The sequence below is a fragment of the Rhincodon typus genome, chromosome 24, assembly GCF_021869965.1.
Source record: "Rhincodon typus isolate 14 chromosome 24, sRhiTyp1.1, whole genome shotgun sequence".
NCBI classification, from domain to species: domain Eukaryota; kingdom Metazoa; phylum Chordata; class Chondrichthyes; order Orectolobiformes; family Rhincodontidae; genus Rhincodon; species Rhincodon typus.
The window spans coordinates 23242333-23259056 of NC_063355.1; the positions used below are offsets into that span (position 1 = coordinate 23242333).

At 40.1% G+C, this 16724-nt stretch overlaps 1 protein-coding gene across 1 annotated transcript; it reads right to left on the bottom strand.

Moving 5' to 3' along the window:
* Positions 1-1048: 1048 nt before the first annotated feature.
* On the bottom strand, positions 1049-13249 carry LOC109922613 (C-factor-like). Its single transcript, XM_020522656.2, has 6 exons — positions 12780-13249; positions 11253-11304; positions 5872-6059; positions 4581-4721; positions 2250-2360; positions 1049-1542 (listed from the first exon to the last, which is right to left on the bottom strand). The coding sequence occupies exons 1-6, from the start codon at positions 12924-12926 to the stop codon at positions 1429-1431; spliced, it is 753 nt and encodes a 250-aa protein (XP_020378245.1). The 5' UTR covers positions 12927-13249; the 3' UTR covers positions 1049-1428.
* Between the last annotated feature and the right edge of the window lie 3475 nt (positions 13250-16724).

Consider the following 16724-nt stretch of genomic DNA (forward strand, 5'->3'; position numbering starts at 1 on the left):
AAGAAATTTAAAACTAATTGTCAGAGTGAGTTCACTGCATGTTGCAACCAAGGTCCCTGCAGTTCTGAAGTCCTTTGACAGACTGACCTGATTGATGCAATCAGTCTGTGTTGACTGAGAAGTAGATGACTGACCTTGTTTGCTGAAGCAGTTTCATCACCTTCCCCTGTAATATTCAGGAGGAGAGTACAGTTCTGGGTTTCATGCACATTTTAACTATTTTCCCCCATTCTAAGGTCTCAATAATTTCAGACAGCAAGAATTTCCACACTATTGATCTGCAGTTACCAGCAGTGCATCATGGAGGTTTGTTTTCTCATCTGGTAGCAACCACAATGCCTTTATTTTGTGGCAATGCCTCATTCCCCTCACTCTTTTGCAGTGCAGAACAAAAAGTTGCTGTTTGACTACAAAGCAATGCAGCCATTATTAAATCAATGGGTCAACCAGATGCCCAATTGAACAGTGGCTGTCATAGCCCAGTTTTCCATCTGAATGATGAGTAAACTATTGGAGAATGACTTTCATATTGGCAGATCCTGATGGTATAATAAAATTCTATAAACACATAATCCCTCGGTGACTTCTCCAGGAGTCAGCTGCCCCAAACACCCCTCCACTTAACAACATGCAACACAAAACCTATCCTCACTATGTCTATCCTGACCAACATCTCTCCTGTTATAATATCAAGTCATAACCAAATGGGCGTGTATAATATAATTTCTGTATGGTTTAGAAATGATCAATTTTTTTCTAAAGAAAAGTTATTGTTTAGTAGTCACTATTAAAAGTTGAAGAGCTACATTACTATTTCATTAATATTCAAAGATAATGCAGGTTATGAAATTAATAAGTCTCACTTAAGTTGATATCCCCATGTCAAATGGAACATTCTGCTGCAATAACCTACATGCTGTCTCTTCCCCTTGGACTCCCAATTCCCCTAACTGGTGGGCTTGTTATAAATCATACGTTATGCCCTTGCCACCAACAGTGCTTGCAGACTATTCAACTCCCTGTTGACTCAAAGAATATACACCACAGATGTGAACAATACTTCAGGAGATCCTTCAGTATTTAATTGAATTGAAATGTTAGAGAGCAAATATGCACAATTTATTCATGTGATTAAATGTCATAACATTCAAGCTGAGTGCTGAAAAGTGGAACTAGAGTAGACTTAATGGTACATTGATGGGCCAAAGGGCCTCTTTCATGCTGTATGATTCTATGACTTAAAATAACAATTTTGCAATAATTTTATTAAGCCATCATTTTGTGAAAAATTATGTATATATCAAAAACAGTGTAATTTTCAAAAGCATTTCAGTACTGTTGAACATCAGTAACTTCTGAAGTTATATTCTGTAGCCTTTATTCATTTGAACAGCGAAACTAATATCTCACTGCATAGTAAGCTGTTCTTCACCAAGGTAAATGCTGGCCTTTCCAGTCTCGAAACGATCCACTATCTTTGGCTGAAAGCGTCGACAGTACTTGGAGAATTCCACGAACACTTTCCTCTTTAGTTAATGGTGCCTGATGAAATTACATAAAAAAAATTAATGTAGGGATAAAACACAAAGTATAAATTTCTTAATGTTTTACAGTGATAGTGAGTGGCAGGGGATGGAGGAATGTGAAAATGAGGAGAAATTTAAAAGTGAGTAGTTGTCAGACAGGATATTAATGTTTGTCAATGAGGAAAACATCACAGCTGAGGGGCAGAATCTATTTTGCTAAGAGTGGGTAGCGCTGGATCAACTTTCAAATCAGTTTGAAGTTGCCAGACCCTGGAAAGCTTGGATTAAAATGAACAGAGTCACTGTTCTCCCCCTTCTCCCATACTGTGGCATCACTAGAACAGCCTGAGGATGATGACACAAGATGTAGTAACAAAGTGATAATTTCCCCAAAACATTCAAGGAATATACAGATAGGGACAGAACATAGTCCTTTGGATTTTCCTGATTCAGTATAATCCACAACCAGCAGAGACAAAAGCAGCAACTTTTGGGAAAAAAAACAAAGATGCAGAGTTAATTCTTGGCACCAGATATTAGAATAAAATTTGAGGTAAGGGAGAGAAAGAGGTAAGTGTGACAAAATGATATCCAAGAATTAGATATAGCAATTTCCAAACAAAAGGGATCTAATACTTAGAAAGGATGCAACTTCCATGTTGCAGTCCATTAGATATGATGATTATAATTTGAGACTTGATCTCAGTTATTTACTTCCTTTACCTTTTCACCACCCATCTCTGTTTGGACCCAGCCAGGGTGCATTGAAGCACAGATGATTCCATGAGGTTTTAGTTCATTAGCCAAGCACTTGGTAACCATATTCAATGCAGTCTGGTTTTTTAAAAAAAAAATCATGAAATCAACAATGTTAATAACAACATTAACAACAGCCGTCTCAGTGAATCATAAGCCATGAATTTCCTCAGAGATCAGTGATCATAACTTAGGAGTATAGAATCAGAGAACCCCTCCAGTAGGCCATTTGGCTCATCAAGTCTGCACTGATCCTCCAAAGGACGTCCCACTCAGACTCAAACCCCCATCCTATCCCCATAACCCCACATTTACCATGGCTAATCCACCTAGCTTACATATCCCTGGACACTACGGGGTAATTTAGCATGGTCAATCCACCAAATCTCTACATCTTTGGACTGTGGAACGAAATCCAAGTACCTGGCGGAAACCCACGTACCTGGTGGAAACCCACGCAGAGATGGGGGGAATGGACAAACTCCACACAGTCACTCAAGACTGGAATTCAACATGGATTCCTGGCACCGAGTCAGCAGTGCTAACCGCTGTGCCATGGTGCTACCATATTCGGCAGGATTTTAGGCCCTGTTGCTCATTTGCACCAATTTTGCTGTATTAATAGCAAAAAGGTTAGTATTTGTGCATTTGTCATCATTATTCACTAGAATTTATAGCAATTTCAAAGGCCTGAATGTAAGTGTCTGGATGTCTGCATCGTCTATATATCACTCAGTTTACAGTCCACCATTAGTGCACTAACCTGGTTCCCGCGTAGTGCAATTTACAACACAATTATGAATTAACAAGAATTTCCACCCTAATGCTTAGTCTCACTGTAACAATCCGCAAAAAAGTTGCAACTTGTTGAATGAGATGTAACTTTTGTTTAAAAAATGGCACGTGGACATCACTGGTCAGGTTGCCCATTGCTAATTGCCTTTAGATTGAGAGGTTTGCTCGGCCGTTTCAGACAGCATGTTAGAATTAACCATATTAACGTGATAATTACTTCAAAATCATTTTACTGACCCTGAAAAGTTAAAGTGTGGAATGTCAAATTTCTCCATGATGATCAAAGACCTCACATTTTCAAAGAACTTCTTTAAAAAGGAAAAAAGTCTTCTTCATCTTTATTTTAGCTTCTATCTAATCACAAATAATAGTTGTTTAACTACCCGAAACTTTGATGACAAGTGAAGGTTTTTAACTTCCTATTTTACTGCCTGTGAATATTTCATTATGATTCGTACCGAATGTAAAGACATTGTCTTGACTTGGCAGAAGATTTAACATGAAAGCTTTCTTCAGAGTCAGCAGTGACCACCCTTGCTGTATAGCTGACTGCAAAATTTGCTGCAAAATTTGGGTCACTGTGGCTATGGCAGTAACATTTCAAGATTAATCCTATTGCCCTGCAGTCTTCCCATAGTCCTCATTCTTCCTGTGCTTCAAATGTTTGTTTGCCTCTCCATTTAAATCTTTCAACTGTTTCTGCCAATAGTTCTTGTCCTAGTGTGTCAAGTCTACATAATTTCTAATTTCTGGCAATATTATGGTAAATTTTTGGTGTGCTATATTTGTAGTTTTGATATCTATACCATCATGGAATTATCAAACATCTAAACAGTACTTGAACCTGGATCGAACCATTGCTGTGTACACATATATCATTACTTGCTGCTTCTGTTCTCCATACCCCTACTTAGAATATGCTAAATGCTACAGGCTATCTACCTGCATACACTTTCAGTTGTTGCAGTAATGTGATAACATTTTCAGAAAACAGCTTCAAGGACAAGTGGTTCACTCTAATACTGACCTATTATTTCCAGGGCTGAAATTTTTCCAGGCTGATGAGATGAAGTCTCCAAAATGCGTTTGGGCAGCTAGCCACAGGAGATCCATCATATCAACAATTCTTAATTAGCAATTTCATTCAAGGAACTACAGGATGCTAGTGTGGAAAATGAAAAAGCTACCAGACTGAGACTAAGGTTCAGACATGTTGAGCAAAGTAGAAGATTTACTCTGTATCAAACCATACTGTATCTGACCGGGGAGCAGTGGATGTTGAGAATGGCTGAAACAAGTACAGTTTTATCTTCATTAGTACAACCAAGCAAGACACTTACTACCTATCACCTCACCCAGACAAAAGAGATGTTCTTTTCATGGCTAGAAAGAGATATCGACCATTTTCAATACAACTGATAACATATAAATTCCTTTACACAAGAAGAGTCTTTTTATAACTGTCTCGTCATTTTTATTTTCTGTGAATTGGAGTATACTAACCTTACTGGCCCGGTAGGCATATGTAGTCCCACTTTTATTATCAAATAGCTCTATGGAGGCCAATATGGAGGACATGTTGATAACTGCTGCTTTAAATTCATCATTCAGCCAAGTTGCTTGTTGCAAAGATGGTAGCAAAACCTGCAGAATAAAGAAAGTAACTTTATTAGTGAGAATACCCAAAGTAGAAATTGGAACTGGTTTGCTGAAAAATGATTTCATTTGAAAAAAATTTATAATGGGACATTACCATAGGTGAACATGCGTGCGATTCCAATTACTCTTATCTTTCAGGTTAAGTTCAAAAACTTTATAAAGCAAGTCAATGTGATCAGAAGTGTGAAATGATAATGATGAAGAATGAAGATAAACAAATGATAACTTCAACTGTCACTGCTGAATTCTTCTCATCAGTAAATTCCGTTACCATGAGTCAAAAATAATTTTAAAGGGATATGACAGAACAAGACAATTTTTGAAAAATACATCTAAAATATGTAGATTCTGCAGTGTATTGGTACAAGCTTTGCACATTTTTAAACAGTAGTTTTTTTTCTCAACTAAGCCTGTCCCTTTCAGTGCAAAGACATTGACACCTTGCATTTGCCAAACCAATATTTACTGATATTACTGAAATTTAGGAGAAAAAAAGCAAAGAAATGTGAATGTTAAAAATCTGAAATTAAAAAAGAAAATGCCGAAAAGGTCCAATAGTTCTGGCAGCATCCCATGGAAAGAAGGGAACGGAGCCAGTGGGCTAGATATTATGTGCCTGTGCTGGATGTATTTTCACAAGGTGGTGGTGGTGGTGACGGGAGAGGGAGGAATGATGGCCATCAGACGGGACAACCCATCATCCTACCACCCACTTGAACTCACACCCATCATACAGCAGTGTGGGTGGATGCTCAGGTCAGCAATCTATCCACCACATGCAAATAAATAAAGGTCTTGTTACTAAGTAACATGGTTTTGGGGAAAAGTACGCAACCAGTTTAGTAAAAAAGTTTTTAAGATGGCAGGAGGGAAAGGGGCACTCTTTGGAAGGTGCTGTTTACCTTTCGGGGACAACACCTCCAGCTTACAGTATACCTCCATCCACCCTACCCAAATAACCTATTTCAATGATTAACACTTTTCATATAATTAAGCAAGTGAGGAATTCAATTGTATTATCTACAGTTGTGGTTAGCTATAAAATACTTTCTGTAAGGAAGAATAACCATACAGTTCAGGTCAAAAGTAAGGTCTTGGCTTTATAACTTGAACAAATACAAAAACATTACATTACCTTGGTTACCATCATTGGTCCAACAACATTGGTTCTGTAACTGTTCATCATTGATTCAGGAGTAATTTCATTAAGAGCTCCACCATAGTTGACTCCAGCATTATTTATGAGCAGATTTAGGCCATTGTTTCCCAATATCTTCTCAATCTGTGCAGCACACTCTTGAATGCTGCCAAAGTCATCAACATCTTTAAAACATCACACAATAAAGGGTTCAATTGTACATTGATGTTGCATTTTCTCATTTTTAATGCAACTCATCACAATGTAATACAAATGACACAGACACACAGTACTTCCAACAATCCTTTTGTTCTGCAAATTAAATGCTTGGGAAATACATCTAAAGAATGTAGATTTAAGTTAAATTGTGCTGAATAATGCTGAAAGATATTACTGCCTTGCATATATATGACGGCAGAAGTACTTGTCATTTACAGTTTTCCAGCAAGTAGCAATAATTAATGCACAAGCCTCTAAACAAATGTTCCAGGTGACACAGCCAAGCTGATCCTACTCTCTGATGTCTGTATGCATGCATATCTAGATGAGATCTCAAAGCAACAGAACAAGTTAATTATGCCCTCATCAGCCTAGAAATACTCATGCAAACTCATACATGTTGGCAAATATGGGACCTTACCGTTCTGTATGGTTCAGTAGCTTTATATTTTACTTAAATATAGTTAGTGATGATAACAAATAAGGTAAGCAACATTTTAACTTTAAAAATTCTAGCTCAAGCAAGGGACTGAGATTAAACAGATGAATAGAAAATGTGTATTTACCAGTGAGAAGGCTTCAGTAATGAATGAATTTCTAAGTAATAAGTCAGTAAATTCTTTATTTAATTGGACTGACTGCACTTTGTAATTTTGTTGCAAAAGTTACAATGAGACTAAAAGGAACAACGAGGTGACTTATGAAACAGCACCAAAAGCTGATTTAACTGCAGATAAACATTTTCACATCATTTGTGATATAATCACGAAATGAAAATTTAAAACAAATTTGTTGCTTTGAAGGAGTCGTTGGTGCAAACTATATTTAGGAGTTATTTAATAGAATTTACAACAAACTTGTACTTAACATAATTACCCACGTCACTTCACTGAAGCGTTACCTAGCAGATTTGACAACAAGCCACACTGGAAATATTAGGACAGATGATCAAAAGATGGATCAATGAATAGGTTTTAAAGGAGCACCTTAAAGGAAGATAGAGTTAGAGAGGTGAAGAGCTTAAGAGAGGGAATTACAGAACGTTCACCAATGATGGAGTGGTTCAAATCGGAGCTGCTCAAGAAGCCAAAGCTAGAGATTGCAGGTTGTAGGGCTGGAGGAGATTACAGAGAAAGAGAATTGTGAGATCAAAGACTGATATGAAAACAAGATGAGAATTTTAAAAGCAACACTGTAAAGTGGGTGACAATCTATGTCATCAAACACGGGTGAATGAGACTTGGGGCAGGTTTGCAGCAGAGTATTGGAAGACTCAAGTTTACAGACAGTAGATTACGGTTACACTAGAATAGTCTAGTCTAAAGACGGCAAAGGCATGGATGAGGTTTTCAGCAGCAGGTGGACTCCGGCAGAGGCACAGTCAGTTGACATTAGAGATGGAAATAGGCAGCCTTGGTGATGATGTAGATGTGTGGTCAGGGTCAAATGTGATGTTGAAGGTACAAGCCATCCAGTTATGGGTCAGCTGCTGACAGTTGCCATGGGCCTTGGATGGAGGTGGTAGCTAGGGAACACAGTTCATGGCAGGAATGGAAGACAATGGCTCCAATCATCCCAATACTAAATTGGGAAAATTCCTGATAATTTAGACCGTGGAAGATTCGAGAGGTGGCGGTGAGGTAAACCTGAGTGTCCTCAGTGTTCAAGTGAAAAATGACAGTGATGTGACTGAGGGACACCGTGTAGATGAGAGATAGGAGGAGCTTTGTGTCTAAGTTTGTATGTTGGTATACCTACCAGAGTTAGGTTGTATAGAAATTCTGGACTGCTTAAACTGTTAACTTCTTTGTTTTCTTCTAATTCACCAGAAAAATTGTCGTCAGGTGAATTAATTCAAAACTGGTGCATCTTCAATTTTACCACATAAATAGATTTTGATTAATAAGTTGTATCAAATAATTACCCCTGTCATTTTCTAATGCTTAACTCCATCCACCTACTGCTATCCTTTCACACCTCATGAAACAATTGCTTCAGCCAGAATAAGTTCGTTACTGAGCTATCTTTACCTTCTAGTGTTTTGTTTTCCAGCGACTCCTCTCACCCGCCACCAACTGCTGCCAACCCCATGTACATCATACACAAGTTCTCCACATGTTCCAGGCATTGCTCACCAAATAAATCCAACACGCACACCCCTTAAACTGATCAATCATAATAGTTGTGGCAGACAAAAACCGAGTATTACTGCAGATAAGAACAGTATCAGGTGAGTGCAACTGTATGATACTTGAGTGAGTTTGCAAGTGTCAATCATGCCAAAAGCTGCAGCAGACAGGGACACTTCAAATTTGTCATGGTTAAGTAGGATGTCATTTCTGTCTTTGATAAGAGTGGTTTCAATACCGCGCAAGCACAGAAACTCAATTGGATGGATTCAATTAAGGAGTTCTAGAAAAGATTGGCTTGGATTTGGGAGGTGATAATCTACACACGCCCTTTGGACAGAAAGAAAAAACATTGGTGAATTGTCGGGAGCATTCATTTAATGCATTAATACCTGTTTGTCATCAATTTGTTAGACCATGGACCATATCAGGTTTAATCTGTGCTTTTTCACAGAACATTTACACAACACCATTAGATACCACATCAGTACTTACAACAAGGCTTACACCTGCTAATTGACTTGAAAGTTCACATCTGCTTAGTGCCCTCAATGTATTGTCATCATTAAATCTAAAACCAGCTATACCTTCATATTTCTTTATCTGGCATTGATCATCAATACTTGAGTGACTCAGTGTAACATGTTAACCAATTTGTTCCACATACTCTCAGAATCTAGTCACTTTCAAGCATCTGCGCACATAAAGAAGTGCATAATGAATAAAACCATCAGAGGACTAAAACTCCTTTATGAGCAGTACAATCTATTTAGATTTGTCATTATTTCTATCCTCTTTCTCAGTATTCTTTACATAACATAATTTTTGAACTCCTTAATGATATTTCAGGTCACACCTGAAGCACCTATTAACTGTTCTTTGCACTTTTGTGGGATTTATTTGTCTATTATTGCAGATTCAATGCTACCTCCTGCCACTGAAGCCAGATTTGCTAAAGGTGCTTTAGTTCCCATTCTATTACTCATTAATCCTTCCTAATGAACTGACAGCAGCATTCAGTATCTGGAACATTCAAAATTTGGCAATCATTTATGTGCTCTACACTTTGCCTCACTGTACAAAGTTCCATTTATTCCATGAACCTTGTAAGAAAAAAAGGTTTCCCAGGATTATTTTCAAGGCAACAGACATCTAATCCAATCTGGTCTCCAAATCAGAACTGAATGCCATTTAGATTCAGGAACCTGTCAATGAGACACCTTAACACAATCCAGCAATTCAAACATCATACCAATCTTGGAAACTCCAAATTTAAGTATCAATCTTTCATACAATCTGCGACAAGTCTTCAACGGAATGACCATTGCTTCCTCAAAATCTATTGATCACACACAATACTTCATGGGCATTTAACAGATACAGTTTTTGTAACTTTCAATTAAGGAACTAAAATAAAAAAGGTCCAAATCTTGATCAGTTTCCAAGTGACAGGCATCCAGCTCATGAGATACTTTATTTCTTGCAGGAAATGACATGTCAAGACCAAATGTTAATTTCTCTTTGGTAGGTAAGTAATCTGTGTCCTCATATCCACGCAATTCTTTCACTGGTCATATGGTTCAGACTCCAGACAGCAATAAGACTTATTATCCTTGCGTAAGCAGGAAAATAAACTACTGTAAACCTGTCTCATTAAACTTGACAGATTTCAAAAGACTAATGATAAAGTCAGAAGTCACACGACACCAGGTTATAGTCCAACAGGTTTATTTGAAATCACAAGCTTTTGGGGCACTGCTCCTCGGTCAGGTGAAATAAACTTGTTGGACTATAACCTGGTATTGTGAGACTTCTGACTTTATCCACCCGAGTCCAACACTGGCACCTCCACATCATGGCTACCAAGTTTAATGACAACAGAGCATAATCATATCTATCAATTTACACTTACTTTCTACTATTTCCACAGTGGCTATTGGGTTTATACTTCTGTCTTTTTCTCCTTAGCTTTCAACATTTACTTTCAGACCATTCTCTGTTACGATGTTCTGTTTTGGAAAGTCAGTTCATAAAAGTAAAATAAGAGCCAATCTTTATATGCTTTTATGTTTACTTGCAGAGTTGCAAATTGCAAGCATATACCGATTAACCTGACAGCCCCAGTTTCAGTTGCTCAAAAGGGGCTCAAATGAATCACCAGTCAATGTCCACAATCAGCATGCAATTACAAGGAGTAACTGAAGAGAGAGAACCACTAACAACATCAGCCAGCACGAGGACCAGGAAACTACACTGTATGGTCAACTGCTTAGTGAGAGTAGTGTCAAGAGATCAATGGATGGGTCTCAAGGACAAACTGAGATGAGACAGGGTCTGAAGGGAGGCAGGAAAAGAACAAAAGAACAATAAGGTTTTAAGATATCTGTACCTGACTTGTCAAAAATATGCAATTGTTCACCTATGCTCTTTTAAAATGGTTCTCTTTACTCATCCCAACATTACAGGGCTAAGTATCAATTTAAACTGCCTGTCTCCAAAAAGCCAATGTCATAAATTCAGCTAACTATTAATACCATTAGTACCACTAGTACGAGTATGTATATTTATTGAATTCAAAGAGGAGACATTTTTTCACCCAGAGGGTTGTGCAATTCTGGACTCACTGCCTAAAAGAAACGTGAACCCTCAAGACAGTTAAGGTATATTTAGATGAACATTTGAAATGTCATAGCATCAAGGCTATGGACCAAGTGCTGGAAAATGGAATTAGAATAAATGGATGTTCCATTACAAGTGTAGACACTTTGGGCTGAAGGGCCTCTTTCTGTACTGTAAAAACTCTATGACTCTGACATGAATTTCATTATGTGCTTACATTAAATCAATAAGTTCAAGGTATAAATTTGGCTTGCTGACATAGGTGATATACATTTGTGTATCTATAAATATAAAAATATAAATGTTTATTAATAAATGATTAAGATGGAGCCTTCAGTGAGAAAATTCAGTGTAGGAAAATTTATGACACATTCTTAATCAAAATCACTACAGCATCAATAAACCACTTACCCAATTTAAGCACTTTTATATTCGGGAAACTCTTTGCCAGGTTCACGAGATCCTATGGAGAATAGAGACAGATATTCTAGTAGAAAATCCTCTGTTAAGAAATACATATGAAATAGGAGCAGGAAGAGGCTACTGGGCCTTGTGAGCCTGCCCCATTATTTGATAAAATCACTACCACCCCACCACCACCACCACCATCAAATGTAGTCTGTGACCAAGTGATGAAGTTTGTTCGTGAATTGAAGTTGCTATTACATACAAACATTAATGGGTTAATCAGATCCCCGGGCCTGTTCCACCATTCAACTAAATCATGGCTTATCTATATACAGAAGCACCACTTATCCACTTTTGTTCTATGTCTTGGCGTACTTATCTTCCAAGAATCCATCAACTTGCAGCATTATGGGTTTTTGAGGAGAATGTTTCATATTTGCACTAACTTTGGTGAAAAAAAATTATTTTGCTCATTCTCCTCCCAAAATATACTTTATCCATAAAGTTTATAGAAGTATACAGCATGGCTGTTCAAAATTAACATTATACAAAGATCACACCAAATCAATTTCTTCTGATACAATATGGTACTCACCAAATTTTTCATTAGGCAATTTTCCAAGTCAATTACGTGTTATTACATGTTAACCACACATCCTGAGGGCTTTTAGCCAGTTTCCAATCCCTCTGTTTACAATGGCTAAAAAGCTTGGGACGGTACCTGCCCCAGACCTTGGATGTGCCAGCCTGGGACACTCAAAATTATTAACACTGGACAACAAACAAGTTTCAGCATACCAAAGACCATATTTCACTGAGTTGGTGGTTTTCCAGCTGCAGTGGATATTAAATATTAGTTTGCATCCCTAGGAATAAATCATAAAGCATAATTCCTACATCATTCAGCTGCTTGAAATGAATCTCAACAAAAAATACTAAATTTCTTTCCGGAGACATGGAGGTGAATGAAGTGTCTTCCCTTGCATGGCTGCTTCAAAAGCAGTTGGCAGAGTGGTAAGACTCTGGGTGTGCAGGAAGGACATATCGAGAAATGTTCTTCTCACCACCAGATAAGCTAGGTTTTGGAGCTTGTTTGAAAGTTCTGGTGATGAAGCAATTCGCCAAACGACTGTGTTAGTGTGCTCAGAGAAACATCCAACAAGATCCACCGTCTCCTTTTCCCAAACAGCTTGGAGAATGTTAAAGTGGGGCCCAACAGCTGATGGGTTCATGCTGAAAGGTGTTTTACTGAATAAACTTACTGCACAGTCCGACCGAATGAAGTCTTTTGTGGCAACACAAAGACCGGTAATACTGCTCAAAAATCTGTCGGGACATTTGTTACCTATCGTAACGTGACAATAAATTCCGATACTTTCCATCGATTCGTAATTTTCTTTTAATCGAGTAAACAAAGCGTTTTAAAAATGAAACAAAAATCACGTCCTCGGCCAACTGGCTGAAAGGACAGGAGTAAAGAAAGAGTGACATGTAAACAATCAGCTGCAGGATGAAGTGGGGACCACTGACCCGTGCTCGTGTGCTCTGGGGGTCCCTGCAACCGGCCAGCAGGTAGCGGGGAGGCCGTTCAGCCCTCGCCAGCTGGTGGACTAGCTCGAGGCCCAGGCCGCGGTTCGCGCCTGTCACCAGGACCGAGCTCAGCGCCCGGCTCTGCATTCCCCTGCCCCACGGTCCTCGGCACCGACTCAAAACGATCCGATCGCTGCGGTCGCTCAAGGATCGTCCGGCTCCTATTTCCTTTTGAGCGAGCCGAGCCCGTCACAGTGTCACAGGAGGCGGAGGGAGGAGGAAATTCAGTGGTAACCTCACAAAAACCAAGAGCTTCAATTCGGAGCGGACCTCGAGTGATTTTTATTTTCTCTATCTCCGTCTCAAATCGTGCTCTCGAGTTTTTTTTTCCGAAAAAAAAAAGTTTTTCATTCCAAATCTTTAGCCATCGGCTGCTGAGTGACTTGGTCCACATTGTCCCTGCACAGGTTTGATCCCAGGAGGGTTTAAGATATACTGGGGAGCAGCACTGGGGTCAATCTCAGTTTCTTTTTGGCTTCAGTGACAGTTTTGCAGAAGGCCAGATCTAGTAGGCACACTTTTTCTTGCTGCATCTTATCACTCGCCTCGTTAACTACCCACACTGTCTCTATGGCAACCTTCTTGTATAACTCTAGCCCTATTCTACCACTCGCCATTCCCGGAATAAATTGCCACTGCCAGGATATCCTGGCATGGATTAGCACCTCTGGGACACCCGTCATCTTTAAAAGGCTATGCCCTCAGGTTGGGAGAGGGCAGCAAGACCATGGGATAACTCCCAGCAGGGACCCCACCCTGCTCTGTATTCACTACAGGCAAAGGGGCAGTGAGTGTGTTTGATTGTGGGCTGCCTCAGTGACCAGCAATTGGCTCAAAGATAGGAGACAGTGGGTGGTGGTGGTAGAGGGTTGCTTTTCGGACTGGAGGCCTGTGACCGGTGGTGTGCCACAAGGATCAGTGCTGAGTCTTCTGCTTTTTGCCATTCATATAAATGATTTGGACATGAATGTAGGAAGTATGGTTAGTAAGCTTGTAGATGAGACTAAAACTGGTGGCATAGTGGACGGCAAAAAAAGTTACCACAGAGTACAACAGAACCTTGAGCAGATGGGCAAATGGGTCAAGGAGTGGTAGATGGAGTTTAATTTAGATAACTGTGAGGTGCTTCATTTTGGTAGGGCGAATCAGGGCAGGACTTATACACTTAATGTTAAGGTCCTGGGGAGTGTTGCCGAACAAGGAGACCTTGGGGTGCATAGTTCCTTGAAAATGGAGTTGCAGGTAGACAAGGTGGTGAAGAAGGTGTTTGGTAAGTGCATTCATTGGGCAGTGCATTGAGTATAGGAGTTGGGAAGTCATGTTATGCTGTACAGGACATTGGTCAGGTCACTTTCGGAATTCTGTGTTCAATTCTGTTCTCCCTGCTATAGGAAAGGTGTTGTGAAACTTGAAAGGGTTCAGAAAAGATTTACAAGGATGTTGCCAGGGTTGGAGAGTTTGAGCCAAATGAAGAGGTTGAATAGACTAGGGTTATTTTCCCTGGAGTGTTGGAGTATGAGGACTGAACTTCTATAAGTTCAGTCAAGTCATGAGAGGCATAGATAGGGTGAATAGCCAAGATGTATGAAATGAGAACAAAGAAAATTACAGCACAGGAACAGGTCCTTCGGCCCTCCAGGCCTGCACCAACGTGCTGCCCGTCACAAGTAAAACCTTCAACCCTTCCGGGAACCGTATCCCTCTAAGTCCCATCCTATGTATTTGTCAAGATGCCCTTTAAAAGTCACTATCATGTTTGCTTCCACCACCTCCCCTGACAGCAAGTTCCAGGTACCCACCACTCTGTGTAAAAAACCTTGCCCCTCACACCTTAAACCTATGCCCCTAGTAACTGACTCTTCACCCTGGGAAAAATCTTCTTACTGTCCACTCTGTCCATGCCCTTCATAATCTTGTGGACCTCTATCAGGTCGCCCCTCAACCTCTGTCGTTCCAGTGACAACAACCCAAGTTTCTCCAACCTCTCCTCATAGCTAATGCCTTCCATACTTGGCAACATCCTGGTAAATCTTTTCTGTACCCTCTCCAAAGCCACCACATCCTTCTGGTAGTGTGGCGACAAGAATTGAACATAATATTCCAAATGCGGCCTAACTAAGGTTCTACAAAGCTGCAACATTACCTGCCAATTTTTCAACTCAGTGCCCCGGCCGATGAAGGCAAGCATGCCATATGCCTTGTTGACTACCTTCTCCACCTGCGTTGCCACTTTGTGACTTGTGTACCTGTACACCCAGATCCCTCTGCCTATCGGTATTCTTAAGGGTTCTGCCATTTACTGTATATTTTCCATCTGGATTAGACCTTCCAAAATGCATTACCTCACATTTTTCTGGAGTGAACTCCATCTGCCATCTCTCTGCCCAAGTCACCAACCAATCTATATCCTGCTGTATCCTGACAGTCCTCATTGCGATCCGCAATTCCACCAACCAATGTGTCATCTGCAAACTTACTAATCAAACTCGTTACATTTTCCTCCAAATCATTATATATTACAAATAGCAAAGGTCCCAACACTGATCCCTGAGGAACGCCACTAGTCACAGCCCTCCATTCAGAAGTGCACCCTCCCACTGCTACCCTCTGAATTCTATGACCGAGCCAGTTTTATTATCCATCTTACAAGCTTACCTCTGACCCCATGCAACTTTACCTTCTGTATCAGCCTGCCATGAGGGACCTTGTCAAAGGCCTTATTGAAGTCCATGTAGACAACATCCACTGCCCTACCCTCATCGCTCAACTTCATCACTTCCTCAAAAAACTGCTGAGCTGCCAGAGGAAGTAGTGGATGCTGGTACAATTACAACATTTAAAAGGCATCTGGATGAGTGCATGAATTGGAATGGTTTAGAAGGATATGGGCCAAATGCTGGCAAATGGGACGAGATTATTTTAGGATATCTGGTCAGCATGGACAAGTTGGATCGAAGAGTCTGCTTCCATGCCGTACATATCTATGACTCTATGGCAAGTTGACTGTGGGGTTAACCTGTCAGGCACACCAACCGACAAAAGGCCAGTTTACAGCTAGGTTAATCTTAGTGACAGCAAGCCGCGGTCCTCAATTGGTCAGATCAAACAAATTTTCTTGGCGTCTTCCCTCACTGATCCCTGAATTTTTGAAGACTTTTTATTCTAATGCTGCTTGTCTCTTCCATTTCTCTGTACAATTTTTGTGTCTTCCAAATGCTGTTTCTCCCTTGCCCTTCCCCGGTTGACTGCAGCCAATTGCTTTGAGATAAGCCGAGGCACATCCCTGTTGGGGATAGAGTGTCATCGAGATCTGAAAGACCTATGGGTTGTTATTGTCACAGTTGTAAGCCAGTTGGATATGGGCAAGAAAACACCAATGATATGGTAATAAATCTTTTCATTGCACAAAACCCCTCTATTCCAATGGTCCAACAGGGTGGACTCTCACTTGGATGGAACTATAAGACCTTAAGACATAGGAGCAGAAATTAGGCCATTTGACCCATTGAGTCTGCTCTGCCATTCAGTCTTGGCTGATAAGTTCCTCAACCCCATTCTCCTGCTTTTTCCCTGTAACCCTTGATCCCATTGATAATCAAGAACCTATCCATCTCAATCTTAAATGTACTCAATGACCTGGCCTCCACAGCCTTCTGTGGCAGTGAATTCCATAGATTCACCATGCTCTGGCTGAAGAGTTTCTCTTTATCTCCGATCTAAAGGTCTTCCCTTCTAAGGCAGTGCCCTCGGGTCCTAGTCTCTCCTACCAATGGAAGCATCTTCCCAACATCCACTTTGTCCAGGCCATTCAGTATTCTGAAAGTTTCAATTAGATCCCCCCTCATCCTTCTAAACTCCAATGTGTATAGTCCCAGAGTCCTCAAA